At 36.4% G+C, this 16,923-nt stretch overlaps 1 protein-coding gene across 4 annotated transcripts in view; it reads left to right on the top strand.

The window, feature by feature from the left end:
• The window catches only part of TBC1D32 (TBC1 domain family member 32), a 231,951-nt gene that overhangs the window by 51,244 nt on the left and 163,784 nt on the right, over positions 1-16,923 (top strand). For all 4 annotated transcript variants that reach the window (XM_032862420.1, XM_032862421.1, XM_032862423.1 and 1 more), the window contains 2 exons: positions 14,826-15,027; positions 15,594-15,676. In XM_032862420.1, coding sequence (XP_032718311.1) covers positions 14,826-15,027; positions 15,594-15,676 — 285 coding nt within the window. The remainder of the gene's footprint in view (positions 1-14,825; positions 15,028-15,593; positions 15,677-16,923) is intronic.

Below are 16,923 nucleotides of genomic sequence, written 5' to 3'. Positions count from 1 at the left end.
TACATGGGTCACCATTTAATCCTCCCAGTAGCTACGGGGGGGGGGGGGCTTTGTTTTAATTTTAATTTAGTATAATGGGAGTGACTGTTTATTGTATTTACTGTAGACTTAATTCATTTAAAAATCATCTTTCTGCCTGCAAAAGTAACATGTACTGGCAGTGAATTTGGGAAGGAAGAAGGCAGTAATAGTAATTAAGTTGAGAGAGAGCATGGAATGAGGGTTAGGCACATGAGTCCTGGTTCTAAACCTCTTGGGTTCACATCCCAGCTTTATCACTCAGTCACCACACTTCTCTGTGACTGAGTTTTTTTTCATCTGTGAATTAGAGATAATCACCACCTGCCTCATAGGAATGTTGAAATTTTAAACAAATTATCATATGTGAGGCACTAAGGGTTAGCTTTTAGTGTGCACACATGAAGGGAGTTTGTGCTGTGCATGTTTTCTTCAAGTACCTGACAAGTTTTATAGAAGGTAAGCTTTCTGAATTCCTACCTGTCTTAGGCAGGAGAAATATATTTTCGTACTTGGTTGGTAACTTGACTGGGTAGAGACTGCCTTTTTTGCCTCTAAAAGTTTCTAGAACCTGATGTTTCCTGAGAGTGTAATTTATTCTAGGAACTTTTACTTAGGAATTAGCTAGACAGTTTTATGCTGAAGACTTGCATCTTTTGGCACAGGGGTTTTTTTCTTCTATTATGTGTTTGATCATTTTTCTGCTTCTGCTTTCTCTTTCTGGTGCATCTGTGAAGGGGATGTTGAATTTCCAAGAGTGACCATCCCTTAGCTTTTCCCTTTTAATCTTTGTTTTGCACAAAAAAGCTGTTCTTGAATTTATCTTGACAACCATTTTTAATTTCTGAAGGCTCTTGGCCTTGCTTTGGTACTTTCTTCCAAACTTGTCAAATGGACAGGGTTTTCCTGCCTAGGGAGTAAGGGCCTGGTGGCTAGAGTCTATGGCCCAGTGAGGGAGGGGCCCTTTTGGTCCAGAATGCTGACTTCAGCCCCTCTGACTACCTGTCTGGATGGATACCACATGGGTGTTCTTAGCCACATCTGGCCGCCAGCTCCAGGGCTAGCCTCTCAGGCTTACCTTCTTCAGTATAGCTCTATCCAGTAGAGCTTTATGGGATAATGGAATGTTCTAGGTCTGCACTGTCAGTAAGGTTACCACTAGCCACATGTGGCTCTTAAGCACTTGAAATATGGCTAGTATGACCAAACTGAATTGTAAGGTTTATTTGATTGAACTTTTAAAAAACGTTTTTAAAAGCTGTTCTAAGCAGTATGAGGTGATGGAATGTTTTGGCAACTTAATAGGTGAAAGATCTTGTTTTGACCCATACTGACCTGACTTTAGTTGAGTTTGAGCATCTCATTGCTCTTATGGAGATATGGTTATTGGCTGCTTTCATTTTATGATGGCAAGGTTTCTTTCCATACCATTTCTCCCTTTGTTTTATTTTTTCATCGACCTGAAGTGTTTTATGCACACAGTAAACATATAAGGCTTAGTATCAAAAACAGTAGTTCCTTCTTTGTTCTCCAATGCAACTACTTTTGGCTGCTTTAGATGATCATTAAATAATATCCTTCTAACACTTGTTTTAATTTAAGGAATAATCCATTGATTTCTTTCTCCTTATTTCTCCCAACCACCTATAGAAACACAACTGGGTCCCTCCTCCCAACTCCTTGCTGCCCATCAATAATGCAATACAGTTGAACAGTAACCTTCATTAGGGTCATACTGTATCTACCTGTAATCTTCACAGCCCAGCTGTGTGATTACTTTTTTTTCTTTACAACTTCTTATTTTCTCTGGAATTAATAATTTTCTTTAGCATATTTTTTTAAATTTACTTCTATTTCTTTGTTAAATCATCTATATGGTCTTTCCTATTAAATCCTTTGTATATTCAAGTACTGGACAAATTCTATTAATTTTAATTTTATTAAAAAATGTTTTTAAAGCTTTCTGACTTTATTTAAGACTGGTGCTGGGAGTGCCTGGATGGCTCAGTCATTATGTGTCTGATTTTGGTTCAGGTCATGATCTCAGGATCCTGGGATCCAGCCCTGCATCAGGCTCAGTGCTCAGCAGGGAGTCTGCTCGTCCCTCTCCTCCTGTCCTGCGCCCTGCTTGTGTGTACTCTCTCTCTCTCTCTCAAATAAATAAAATCTTACCAAAAAACCCCAAACAAAAACAAACAAACAAATGAACAAAAAACTGGTGCTGTCTTGGTCTGATGGATAGCTTTTATCCTGGTAACAACCTTTATATATTGCTATTTGTTCTGTGGAAACTATTTGTTTCCAAACTATTTGCTATTTGTTCTATGGAATCTATTTGTTCTGTGGAAAAATGCCACTGGAATTTTGATAGGAGTTGCCTTGACTCTTTACTGTATGTCGTATTAACATTTTAATAATTTTCCAGTTTATGAGCACAGAATATCTTGCCATTTATTTGTATCTTCAGTATGTTTTATCAGTGTTTTGTAGTTTTCAGTATACATGTTTTTACTCTGTGATTAAATTTATTTCTAGGGTTTTTTTTTTTAATGTGACTTATTACTTTTTTGATTTTTCTTGTTCATTATTAGTATATACAGGTACACAGTATTTTTGCATATTCTCTATTCTGTAGATTTAATGAATTTATTTATTCTAACAGTTTTTTTGGTGGTCTTTAGAGTTTTTAGTATGTAGTATCATGGTGCCTGTGGATAGTGATAGTTTTAATACTTTTATGATTTGGATATCTTTTATTTCTATTTCTTGTCTAATTGCTGTGGCTGAGATTTCCAATATTATATTGAATATAAATGATGAGAGTGGACATCCTATTCATCTTTCTCTGTTGAGTATGATACTTGCTGTGGGTTTGTCGTATATGGCCTTTATTATGTTGAGGTATGGTCTCTCTTCACCTGCTTAATTGATAGTTTTTATCACAAATGATGTTGAATTTTATCAGGTGCTTTTACTGCATCTAATGAGATAATCATATGATTTTTATCCTTGATTTTTTTAATATAGTATATCATGTTGATTTGTGGATGTTGAACCATCTTTGCATTCCTGGAATGAATCTCACTTGATCATGATGTATGATACTTGTAATGTATTGTTGATTTTGATTTGCTGATACTGAGAGTTTTTGCATCTATGTTCATTAGGGATATTGGCCTGTAATTTTCTTTCTTTCCTTTTTTTCTTTTTTAAGATTTTATTTATTTGACAGAGAGAGATCACAAGTAGGCAGAGTGGCAGGCAGAGAGAGAGAGGGAAGCAGGCTCCCCGCTGAGCAGACAGACAATGCAGGGCTCGATCCCAGGACCCTGAGACCATGACCTGAGCTGAAGGCAGAGGCTTTAACCCATTGAGCCACCCAGGCGCCCCTGGCCTGTAATTTTCTTTTTGTGGTGTCTTTGTCTGGTTTTGGTGTCAGGGTAGTGCTGGTTCGTAAAATGAATTTGGAAGCTTTCCTTTCCCTGCATCTTTTGGGAGGACTTTGGAAAGAATATATTAAATCTTTGAATGTTTCATAGAATTCACCACTGAAAAGCCTTCTGGTCTTGGAGGTTTGTTTGGGAGGTTTTTGATACTAGTTCAGTTTTAGCAATCAGTCTGTTCATTTTTTCTATTTCATGATTCAGACTTGGGAGATTGTTTCTAGGAGTTTATCCATTTTTTTCCCTACATTGTCCAATATGTTGGTTTATAATTGTTTGTAGTAGTCACTTAATGATCCCATTGTATTTTTGTGGAATCATTTATAACTTACTTTATTTCTGACTATTTGAGCTCTCTTTTTCTTGTTGAGTTTAGTTAATAGCTTTTCAATTTTATTTATCTTTTCAAAGAACCAACTCTTAGCTTCTTTCATATTTTCTATCACTTTTTTAGTCTTGATTTATTTTTGATCTGATTTTTATGACTTTCTTCTAACTTTGGGCTTCATTTTTCCCCCTAGTTCCTTTAGGTATAAAGTGAAATTATTTGATAGTTCCTATTTCTTGAGAGAGTCGAGTATTGCTATGAACTTCTTCTTAGAACCACATTTATTGTATCCCAGATTTTGGTATGTTGTATTTCTGTTTTCATTTGTCTCTAGGTATTTTTCCATCTTTGATTTCTTCTGTGACATAGTAGTTTGGTGACATGTTAATCTCCACATAATTATAGTTTTTCCAGTTCCCTTTTGTAATTGATTTCTAGTTTCATACCTTTAGGGTTGAAAAGATGCTTGATACTATTTAACTCTTACTCATGGACACTTGCTTTGTGCCCTAACGTGTTATCTGTCTTGGAGGATGTTCCACATACACTTGAGAAGGTGTATTCTGAATTTTGGATAGAATGTTGTATGTGTGTGCACGTGTGTTTTATATACATATATATGTATACATATACGCATGTATAGATCTGTCAAGTCCATCTGGTCAAATGCATTATTTAATCCAATTATTTCTTTACTGCTTTTCTGTCTAGATGATCTGTAATAATGATGTTAAAATCTCCTACTATTACTGTATTACTGTCAGTTTCTCTTCTTTGGTCTCTTAATATTTGCTCTATATGCTTTGGTGCTTCTATGTTGGGTTCATATATTTATGTTATATCTTTGTGCTAGACTGACCCCTTTATCATTATGTAATACCCCCCTGTCATTTATTGCAGACTTGGTGGTTATTGTAAGGTTCACATGTATCATCCTTTGTATATAGTTATCTATTTTAAATTGATAGAAACTTAAATTTGAACATATTCTAAAACTCTACATTTTTACTTCTCTACCATATTTTATGTTTTTGATGCCAACTTTTTTTTTTAAGCACATATCCCTCTATTCTTTCTTTCTTTCTTTCTTTTTTTTTTTTTCAATAGGCTCTATACCCAGCATGGAGCCCAGTGTGGGGCTTGAACTCATGACCCTGAGATCAAAACCTGAACTGAAATCAAGAGCCATATGCTTAACTGAGTCACCCAGGCACCCCTTGATTCAACTTTTTACAACTTATTTTATGTATCCTGTAACTAATTATTGTAATTGTAATTAATTTCACTACTTTTGTGTTTTGCCTTTTTACTAGCTTTATAAGTAACAATTCTAACTTTATCTGTACCTTTCCTAGTGAGACTTTTACTTTCATATATTTTGCAATTAGTGCCATTTTTCCCCCCAGCTTAAAAAAGTCCCTTTAAGGTTTCTTGCAAGGCTAGTTTAGTAGTGATGAGCTCCTTTAGTTTTGCCTGTTTGGAAATCCTTTATCTTCAATTCTGAGTGATAACCTTGCCCAGTAGAGTATTTTTGTTTGGAAGTTTTTTTCCTTTCAGGAATTTGAGTATGCTATGTCGCTTATAGCATGCCAAGTTTCTGTTGAGAAATCTACGATATCCTTATAGGGTTTCCCTTGTTCATTTATAAAACAAATAACAATTTGTTTTATTCTTGCTGCTTTTAAGATTCTCTCTTTAACTTTGAAACTTTTAATTATGTGTCTTGGTGTATCTCTCTTTGGGTTCATCTTGTTTGGAACTCTGGGTTTCCTAGACCTTGATGCCTGTTTTCTTTCCTAGGTTGGGGATGTTTTCAGTTATTATTTCTACCAATAATTTTTCTGCACCTTTTTCTCTTTTCCTTCTAGGACCCTTATAATGTGAATTTGAATTTTATTCTATTTGATGTTGTCCCATGATCCCTTAGGTTATCTTATATAATTTTTTTTTTCTTACTATATCTTGGTGTATTTCATTGCTTTGTCTTTCAGCTTCCTGATCTATTTTCTGTTTCATCCAGTGTTCTGTTCAACACCTCTAGTATATTTTCCAGTTCAGTTTTTGTGTTTTTGGGTCTGTGATTTTTGGTTGGTACTTTGTTATGTGTTCTATGTCTTTATTGAGGTTCTGTGTTTATCCATTCTTCTGATTTAAGTGAGCATCTCTATGACCATTAATTTAAATTTTTTTTTAATCAGGTACTTATCTCCATATCATTTTCTGAGGTTTTGTTTTTTGTTTTTTTTTTTTGTTTTTGTTTTTGTTTTTTTGTTTTTTTGTTTTTTTGTTTCTTCTGTTTCCTAATTTGGCTTGGCTCTGTTTTTTTTTCTATGTATTAGGTGAAATGCAGGCACTTTTCTCAGTCTTCGAACAGTAGCCTTGAATAGGTGATGGATCGCTTGTTCAACCTTATCCTAGCTCTTGGTTGTCTTTCAGACCTTTGTGATTATCTCAGTTGTCTGGTTTATTATTAATATGCCCCCTTTTTGAGGGCTTTCCAAGGCCTATCCATGATCGAAGGGGATCATAGCACCCAGTTTCACTCTGATTAAAAGCCACACCCTCAGGCCAGCTTTGAAAGTGTGCAAATATATTTAGTCCTCTGAGGTCACATTTGTAATCATTGCTGGCCTCCAGGTCAGATATGGAAATTTTCACTGCATGTGAGTCGCAAAAATCTGAGTTCCAGGTGAATGTATATGATCTTCTCTGGGAAGTCTTATTCAGCTGTAGTGAGGCCAAAGGGGTGTGTGAGGATGGTTTTTCCCTGCTTTTGTTCCCTTGGAGTGCCTCCTTAGCCTCTTGATGTGTGGGAAACCTGAAGCCTGTTCCTGAGGCTAGAGCTATAGGCTGAGTAAATGGACCTTTTTCACAGGAAGATTGGGATTGTTTCAGTTTGCTGTTTGTGCAGGGCCCTGGGATTGATGGCCTGCCAAGAAAAGTCTTTGCAGTTGTTATAATCTGGTGGAGCTCTGGATAGTCAGCCCTCTTGGCCATCAGGGCCAGATAATCAGAGTGTGGATTGTGTCCATCTGCTGGCTTGAGCAAGACAGTTAGAAGGTGTAGAGAACAGGGCACACTTAGCTAGCTTTAGAAAGCCACCAGGAAAATATCTTGAATGTATGTTTCCATGGGCTTCTGTAATGGAACAGGAGAGTGCCTTGTCTGTATTCTGGCTTTAGGTTGGGAATAGGAGACTGGCCTGACAGTTCATGCTCGTGTTTCAGCTGGGAAGTTGGGGAGTACTGCAACTCTCCACCTGGACTCAGCAAGTACCACAAAAGCTCATGCCTGCTGTACCAGCAAGGTAGTGGTAGCCCTGCTAGTAGCCACGTGGAGAGTGCATCTGTGGCATCTACCATCCTCATTTGTCTCTGTTTCCTGCCCCTCTGGCCAGTGCCCCCACATTAGCAAATGAGTTTCCTTTACATACAGTCTAGGGGCCTTTCTAGAATACTGTTTCTTTGCTAGGTCTTGGAGGAGACCACAATCCCTCTAAGAGGGGAGTCTGTTTCTTTATAGCACTTGTAGACTCCCTGGTATTAGTTTTTTGGTTTTTCAAGCTAGGCATTCTGTGGGTTTATTTCTCTAGTGTACATCCTAAGAGTTGGGTCCCCAATGTGAGGTACCAACCTTTTTCTCCTCTGGGAGATGCAGCTGTGTGGTGAGATCCCTTCTTGTTGCATGTTGCCATGTCATGAGTGGGTGTTTTTTGGGAGTCTGTATCTCTACTTCTCCTGTTTTGATATAGTCCTTTTATCCTTTGTTGTGAGAATCAGTTCATTTAGTTTTTAGATCTCTCTGCACAGGGAAATGATCTTATGTAGCTGTAGATTGGGTGTGTCGATGGGAGGAGGACTTTTCCTACCACTACCTTGGATCCCCCCCTTCTAGGAGCTTGCTTTCTAAGTTTTTTACCATCTAAGATATTTCCTTATCTTTATTTTCTAGCCCTTAGATTCAGATTGAGATTTGCATTTCTTGTTATATTTTTTTCTATAAGAGAACATTCTTATTCTGCTATCTTATTCTTTCTTGTTTCATGAGTTTAAATTCTCTTACAACCGTGAAGATACAAAGTTCTCATTTTTCATTTTCTTTTTTCCTTCCACATTGATTTTTCTATTTGTTTTCTTAGCTTCAGATTTTAGATTAGAGATTTCTTTAAATACTTAAAAGTCGGTAAATAGCTGTTTGAAACTGTGTAGGAATGTGGGACCTCATTACTTGTGGCCTTTGCTGTCAGGGAATCTTGTCATGGATTTGTTTGGGGAACTTCTCATATCGGCCTCTGTAGTCTTTGTTCTTGTCAGATTCCATAGAGAAGGCTCCTATAGCTAGCTGTCTACAGAGAGTAAAAGCCTAGCAGGAAAAGATGACTGAGTGGAGAGAGTGGTTTTCAAGTTTTACTATATAAGCTTTGATTTAACCCTGTGGTACTCTCAACTGTTCTTGATCTTTGCCTACTTTCCAAAAGATACATGGGGTTGGCTACATGGAATGTGGAAGGGAGGCTTGTCAGACTTCTTTTTAATTTGACTTTTAGGTGGAAACTCTTCTATTTTCAGTCCCACTTCTACCCCTAATTCCAGAGATAGTTGCTACCACCAATTGGACTTTTCTGAGAGGTTCTGTGAAGTAAATTGTGTTGTATTTTCTATATTGTGGCTGATCATTCAGTTTTTCCAGATTCTGAGTTACTTATTTTTTTCTACTTTCTAGATTCCAAAACATTGTTACTGTCACATCCTTTCTTTTTTCCTTGACAACTGTAAAAGCCTTCTGAAAATTCCCTTCACTTTTGCATTTTAGTATGTCAAGAGGGTGTAGATGTGAACATAGGTCAATCTACCATATTCAAACTGGAAGTCTTTTTCTATATAGATAACAATTCTTTTATAAATGAAGAAGACTAACTTTGTGTTTTGAGTTCTAAGGTTTCTTTTTATTGTTTATCAGTTCCCTTCAGGTTTTTTTTTTTTTTTTTTGCCAATTTGAATACTTTTTATTTCTCTTTGTTGTCTGATTGCTGTTGCTAGGACTCTTTTTTTTTTCTTAAATTTTTTATAGACATATAATATATTTTTATCCCCAGGGGTACAGGTCTGTGAATCGCCAGGTTTACACACTTCACAGCATTCACCCCAGCACATACCCTCCGCAGTGTCCATAGCCCCACCCCCCTCTCCTAACCCCCCTACCCCCAGCAACCCTCAGTTTGTTTTGTGAGACTACGAGTCACTTATGGTTTGTCTCCTTCCCAATCCCATCTTGTTTCATTTATTCTTCTCCTACCCCTTTAACCCCCCATTGTTGCATCTCCTCTCCCTCATAACAGGGAGATCATATGATAGTTGTCTTTCTCTGATTGACTTATTTCGCTAAGCATGATACCCTCTAGTTCCATCCACGTCGTCGCAAATGGCAAGATTTCATTTCTTTTGATGGCTGCATAGTATTCCATTATGTATATATACCACATCTTCTTTATCCATTCATCTGTTGATGGACATCTAGGTTCTTTCCATAGTTTGGCTATTGTAGACATTGCTGCTATAAACATTCGGGTGCACGTGCCCCTTCGGATCACTACGTTTGTATCTTTAGGGTAAATACCCAGTAGTGCAATTGCCGGGTCATAGGGTAGTTCTATTTTCAACATTTTGAGGAACCTCCATGCTGTTTTCCAGAGTGGTTGCACCAGCTTGCATTCCCACCAACAGTGTAGGAGGGTTCCCCTTTCTCCGCATCCTCGCCAGCATCTGTCATCTCCTGACTTGTTAATTTTAGCCATTCTGACTGGTGTGAGGTGATATCTCATTGTGGTTTTGATTTGTATTTCCCTGATGCCGAGTGATATGGAGCACTTTTTCATGTGTCTGTTGGCCATCTGGATGTCTTCTTTGCAGAAATGTCTGTTCATGTCTTCTGCCCATTTCTTGATTGGATTATTTGTTCTTTGGGTGTTGAGTTTGCTAAGTTCTTTATAGATTTTGGACACTAGCCCTTTATCTGATATGTCGTTTGCAAATATCTTCTCCCATTCTGTCAGTTGTCTTTTGGTTTTGTGAACTGTTTCCTTTGCTGTGCAAAAGCTTTTGATCTTGATGAAATCACAATAATTCATTTTTGCCCTTGCTTCCCTTGCCTTTGGCGATGTTCCTAGGAAGATGTTGCTGTGGCTGAGGTCGAAGAGGTTGCTGCCTGTGTTCTCCTCAAGGATGTTGATGGATTCCTTTCTCACATTGAGGTTCTTCATCCATTTTGAGTCTATTTTCGTGTGTGGTGTAAGGAAATGGTCCAATTTCATTTTTCTGCATGTGGCTGTCCAGTTTTCCCAACACCATTTATTGAAGAGGCTGTCTTTTTTCCATTGGACATTCTTTCCAGCTTTGTCGAAGATTAGTTGACCATAGAGTTGATGGTCTATTTCTTGGCTCTCTGTTCTGTTCCATTGATCTATGTGTCTGTTCTTGTGCCAGTACCATGCTGTCTTGATGATGACAGCTTCGTAATAGAGCTTGAAGTCCGGAATTGTGATGCCACCAACTTTGGCTTTGTTTTTCAATATTCCTTTGGCTATTCTAGGTCTTTTCTGGTTCCATATAAATTTTAGGATTATTTGTTCCATTTCTTTGAAAAAAATGGATAGTATTTTGATAGGAATTGCATTAAATGTGTAGATTGCTTTAGGTAGAATAGACATTTTCACAATATTTATTCTTCCAATCCAGGAGCATGGAGTATTTTTCCATTTCTTTGTGTCTTCCTCAATTTCTTTCATGAGTACTTTATAGTTTTCTGTGTATAGATTCTTAGCCTCTTTGGTTAGGTTTATTCCTAGGTATCTTATAGTTTTGGGTGCAATTGTAAATGGGATGGACTCCTTAATTTCTCTTTCTTCTGTCTTGTTGTTGGTGTAGAGAAATGCAACTGATTTCTGTGCATTGATTTTATATCCTGACACTTTACTGAATTCCTGTACAAGTTCTAGCAGTTTTGGAGTGGAGTCTTTTGGGTTTTCCACATATAGTATCATATCATCTGCGAAGAGTGATAGTTTGACTTCTTCTTTGCCGATTTGGATGCCTTTAATTTCCTTTTGTTGTCTGATTGCTGAGGCTAGGACTTCTAGTACTATGTTGAATAGCAGTGGTGATAATGGACATCCTTGCCGTGTTCCTGACCTTAGCAGAAAAGGCTTCAGTTTTTCTCCATTGAGAATGATATTTGCGGTGGGTTTTTCATAGATGGCTTTGATAATATTGAGGTATGTGCCCTCTACCCCTACACTTTGAAGAGTTTTGATCAGGAAGGGATGCTGTACTTTGTCAAATGCTTTTTCAGCATCTATTGAGAGTATCATATGGTTCTTGTTCTTTCTTTTATTAAAATGTGTTGTATCACATTGATTGATTTGTGGATGTTGAACCAACCTTTCAGCCCTGGAATAAATCCCAATGTCCTTGATGAACACAGATGCAAAAATTCTCATCAAAATACTAGCCAGTAGGATTCAACAGTACATTAAAAGGATTATTCACCATGACCAAGTGGGATTTATTCTGTTTCTAATTTTTAAAAATTTAAAAAAATTTTTATTATGTTCAGTTACCCAACTTATAGTACATTATTAGTTTTTGATGTGTTCAATGATTCATTAGTTTCCCTTACCTTGAACGGATTAGACAGATTACATTAAACAGATAAGACATTAACTATCAGTTTCTTTTTTTTTTTTTTAAAGATTTTTTTTTTAATTTATTTATTTGATAGAGAGATCACAAGCAGGCAGAGAGGCAGGCAGAGAGAGAGGAGGAAGCAGGCTCCCTGCTGAGCAGAGAGCCCGATGCGGGGCTCGATCCCAGGACTCTGAGATCATGACCTGAGCCGAAGGCAGCGGCTTAACCCACCGAGCCACCCAGGCGCCCCGACTATCAGTTTCTTTTGAATCACCATTGTGCTATGGTTGTTTCTGATTAATTATTTATCTTGGTAAAAGACAGGAATCATCTCAAATTTCCAATAACAAGAGGCTGATTGATTAAATTGTGTTTGCACAAAGGAGCACTTAGCAGCTGTGCAATGAGAACATGGAATTTTTATATGTATTGCTGCGGAGTTATCTTCAGGATATCTAAGTGAACAAATGAAACACTAAAGGGTGTTTTAGAATGCTACCTTTTATATAATGGAAGGGAATATGAATAAATAAAATACTGATATTTTTCAAAAGGAGTGGTAAAAGGGTAAACTGAAAAGGAAGTTTTAGAGGAAGAGAGAAGAACATGTGGATAGGTAAATAGAGATGGAAGATATATGGGTTATACTTCCATTGTACCTAAATTTCACTTCAGAATCGTGTAGCTGTTTTACATGCCAAATGTAATAGTTAAATAAAAAAGAAAAATTCACATTTCAAAGAAATTCAAATAGGAATAATTGAATTTAACCACCTAGCAAGTTAGTGACCTACCCATGCAGAGGAAAGAATTACCTCAAGTGACCTGATTTGAACATTTCTAGTGGGATACATCATAAGGTTGAAAGAAAAAATTCTTAAAGTAGTCTTAAACTGCTATCAGTATGTTTTGAAACTATTGTGAACATACTCTAAAATAAAGCAAATAAATAATGAGCATCATAGGGAATTAGAATAGAGAATTAAAGAAGTTAAACTTGAATTTTAAATTCATAATGGAAATATAAGTATTACTTTATTTTTCTTATGCAGAACTACCACTAAAGAGACCTACAAATAATGACAACCCCTTAGCAATGAGTTGGCACCCAGGTTGTGGTCTCTACATATCTAAATTTTTGTTATTGTTGTTTTATTTTGCAAAAGGAGGAAGGGATCCTTGAAGGTAGTTGTTTCTGGATTGGGCTGGGAAATATGCAAGGTGGTCCCAAGATATCTCACCATTCTAGAAAGTAAGGAAATTATCTAAGACTACAGACATAGTGTCAAAAGTACCCCAGGCTACCAGAAGGGGCCTCCTACTGGTTTAAGGTGGATAATTTGAGGATTAAAAAAATGACTTTAGGGGCGCCTGGGTGGCTCAGTCTTCAGCTCGGATCATGATTCTAGAGTCCTGGGATTGAGCCCTGCATCGGGCTCCCCGCCTGGCAGGAAGCCTGCTTCTTCCTCTTGCACTCCCTCTGCTTGTGTTCTCTCTTTTGCTGTGTCTCTCTCTGTCAAATAAATCTTAAAAAAAAAAAAAAAAGAGACTTTAATGATTGACATACATAAAGCATACAAAAATTATTTTAAAAATACACTAAAATTAAAAAAAACAAAAAACCTTGTCAGTTACCCATTGAGGTTGTGGACACTGACTCATCATTTTGCAAATTGATTAAAAATGTTCAGATTGTTTTTTTCAATTTCCTGTCAAACTCTATTTTTTTAAAGTTTTTTTTGTTGATTAGAGTGAGTGTGCAACATGAGTATGAGTGGGAGGAGCAGAGTGAGAGAGTGAGAGAGAATCTCAGGCTGAGTCTGTGCTGAGCTTAGAGCACAATGCAGGGTTCCATCTCCTGACCTGAGCTGAAACCAAGAGTTGGACACAACTGACTATGCCACCCAGGTGCCCCTGTACAAACTGTATTTTAATATAACTCTTAAGTTACTGAGGATAAAGTTCTTTATAGAAAAAATTAAAAATCATCATTTGGTAACTCCTAATGAAATAGTTGACTTAGGAAATAATCATGAATTGGTGCTAAAACCATTAGGTAAAAGGCTTGACGTGGGGAGAACTTCCCACTGGAGAGTTCAGGCTCATACCATCTGACCAGCTGATTTTTTAGTACTATTAAAAGTGGGACAACCAGATCTGTATCTAATGAAATGATGCAGTAGGAGGTACACAATAGCAACCAGTTATGAAGTTGTTCGGCCAAATAAAAGAAATTGAACTTTAAACCTCTAGATATAATTATCAATTTATAGGAAATATGGAAGAGTAGAGGAACATATTAAATGACAGCATGGTAAAGCAATTATGCAAATAAAGAATGGATAGGAAAAATACATCACTTCTCCAAATTAATGGCATGGTTATGAAAGAAAATAGGGGGCCTAAATGATCACAGTAACTTAATGTACTCTGTGAAACTTGTTTGAATTTTGATTTATACAAATCTGGTATAAGGAGTACCTAATCAGGAGAATCTTGATATGGGTGAATTATCGGATAATATTAAAAATTATAGTTTTCTTAGTTGGGGTATTGGCATGTAACATAGAAACCTTAATCACTGTCTGACATTTAACCTATAATATTCCAGTAGAGGTGGGTAGAGGCAAAGGTCAGGGAATAGATAAAACAAGACTGGTAAAATGTAGGAACTATGGAAGATGGGTGAAGGGATACATGGAGAGTCAGAATCCTGTCCTATCCACAGCTGACTGTAACGTGTGCTGCTCTGGAGCTAGATACGCTGGGTTTGAGTCCAGGCTCCACTTCTTACTAGCTATATTATATTTTTAAAGTTATTTAACTCCTGTAAGCTTTAACTATATTACCTGTTTAAAAAATGAAGAATATATCTACTTCATAGGGTTAGTGTAAGGATTAAATGAATTAATACATCTAAAATACTTAGAACAATGCCTGGAATATTAAGTATTGACTATGGTTTTCTTATTATTACTGTTAAAATGTCCCAGCCTCTGAAATAAAGGAGCTACATCCTATTAATGACATGGGAGCTCAGAATTATGTTTTTACTACAATCAAGTGAAGTTATGCATGGCCCTGGGCCCATGATGTCTATAGCTTTTTTAAGTGTATAATTTTGCTTTTTTCTATCTGTGTATTCCTTCCTCTTGTCTCCTGAAACTGCTCTCCTTATTAGACAGTTATTTGTACATGTGTGGGAGCAGGAATGTTGACATGTTAGAGAACAGCTAGAGAACTAAAGAGGAGCCAAGCAAATGCAAAGTTTGTGATATGGCTGGACTTTTTGGTAGTACTTTAAGAGGTTATGATTTATAACCTTGGAATCACTTTTAGTCTGTCATGTTTTAGCCCTACAGGTGCTCATATAATTGCCCAATTTTCGAAAAAACTTCTTGATGAAGATATTTCTATTTTTTCTGGATCGGAAATGTTGCCTGTGGTTAAAGGAGCTTTTATTTCTGTGTGTCGTCAAATATATGGTACATGTGAAGGCTTGCAGGTGTTAATTCCTTATTGTTTGCATGAGTCTATAGCAAAAGCATGGAAGAAGGTAAGAAATTTCAATCTTTTTTTCCTCTCTGCAAATCTTTATTTCAAATATAGTCACTATTGTAATGCAGTTTAAATCTTTTACTGGGACAAATATGATTTTCTTAGCATCACAGTACTCTAGGGAACATAATGCTTTTTAATTTGGTACAGGATGACTTCACCTCATTTCCTACGAGGGCAAAGTTCTAGGACCAAACTGGGCACTTCAAAGTCTTTTCTTTTGGTAGGAGAGACGTTAGATAATTATCTTTGTATAAACCTACATTCTTTTTCAGAAGCTGTTTCTGAGCGATTTTTACGGACAGCTGGGGATTTGTTATGGACACTAGAGATTATAATGTAGCAAGAGTCAAATGTAGTATGTTTCAGTACTAAGCCTTTTTTCCCCACATTTATATACTTCATTTAAAAATAATTTTAGATGATATTTAATTAAAAACCAAATAACTTAAAATTTGAAGGTAATTTAATTTTAATTATATTAAGGATCAACTGTAAAAATGTATCATGAGATCTTATGAATAATGCTGTCAATAAAAATTAATGTAATCTGTTGTATTTTAGACAAGTTTGCTATCAGAAAGAATTCCTACTCCAGTAAAGGGTTTGGATTCTGTTTCTTCGGTAAACCAGGAATCCCAAAACATGTAAGCGTAATTGACTAAACTTACCTGTTTTTCTACATTTGCTGAAATAATTTAAATGAGAATGTAATTGAATAGTGTAGCAAAAATGCACCTGAAACTAATATCACACTGTATGTTAATTAATTGGATTGAAATAAAAACTAGAAAAAGAAAATACAGGAAGTTAAATGTATATGTATAGGATTAAGGAAAATTACATGTGAGGGAACTTTAAGGATCATGTCATACTTGTACCTTATATCTAGCATTACTTACTATACTTGCTTTAAGGGATATTCTTAAGAAAAATTTAAAAATAGCATTTCAGGTAGATACAGTTTAAAGAAGTCAAAAAGTCTTTTTCATTTCCTTAACAGTATAATGGTTTAACAAATAGTTAATTCTTCTCTAAAAATCAGCTAAAATTTTTACTGATAGTTGTCACAAAATTAAAACCTTTGCCATTTTGTATGTGTCTGAGAGAGAGGAGGGGAGAACATTTCTGCAATTTTTGAGGTAATTGTTAGATGTTTTCTTTTCTTTTCTTTTTTTAAAAAGATTTTATTTATGTATTTAAGAGAGAGAGGGAACAGAGGAATAGGGATGGGTGGTGGGGGTGGCAGAGGGAGAAGCAGACTCCCCACTAAGCAGGGAGCCTGACGTGGGCTCCATGACAAGACCTGAGACCAGGATCTGAGGCTAAGGCAGCCGCTTAACTGACTGAGCCACCTGGGCATCTCAGATCTTTCTTTGAAATCTTCTATGATTTGTCATTTTTCATTTCATTCATACATTCATTTTCTAATTCATTCCACTATATATTGGACCAAGTGCTTTGACTTCTTGGGGATACCTGTATGCCTTAAGAGCTTATTGTGTCCTGTAGAATAAATAAATACAACATGGCAATATAGTATGCTAAATTTATATCGTGGGGCCATATGGGATCCATTGGGAGGCACCTTGTGGGGAAATCTTTCCATAAGAAGTTGTGGGGAAATCTTTCCATAAGAACTCCACTTTCCATAGAAGTTAAAGAGAATAGATGTTAATTGACTAAATACTGAACATTATTTCATATGGAAGAAATAGTATGGTCAATAGGCTAGAAGAGGGAACATGATTAATGTACTTAATACATTTAACTCTCAGTGATATTTTTAGATTCTGAAGTTAAAGTGTGAAGGAGCTAATAAATTATATGCCACTCCTTTCCTCCTGAGTTGTGAACCGAGTAATAATGATAAAGAAGTCAAACAAATCAAAAC

Source organism: Lontra canadensis, unplaced genomic scaffold, assembly GCF_010015895.1.
Source record: "Lontra canadensis isolate GAN:19392208 unplaced genomic scaffold, GSC_riverotter_1.0 scaffold23, whole genome shotgun sequence".
In the NCBI taxonomy this organism is placed as follows: Eukaryota; Metazoa; Chordata; class Mammalia; order Carnivora; family Mustelidae; genus Lontra; species Lontra canadensis.
Note: the sequence above shows the minus strand (reverse complement) of the source record. Positions and strands in the feature narration are given on the sequence as shown.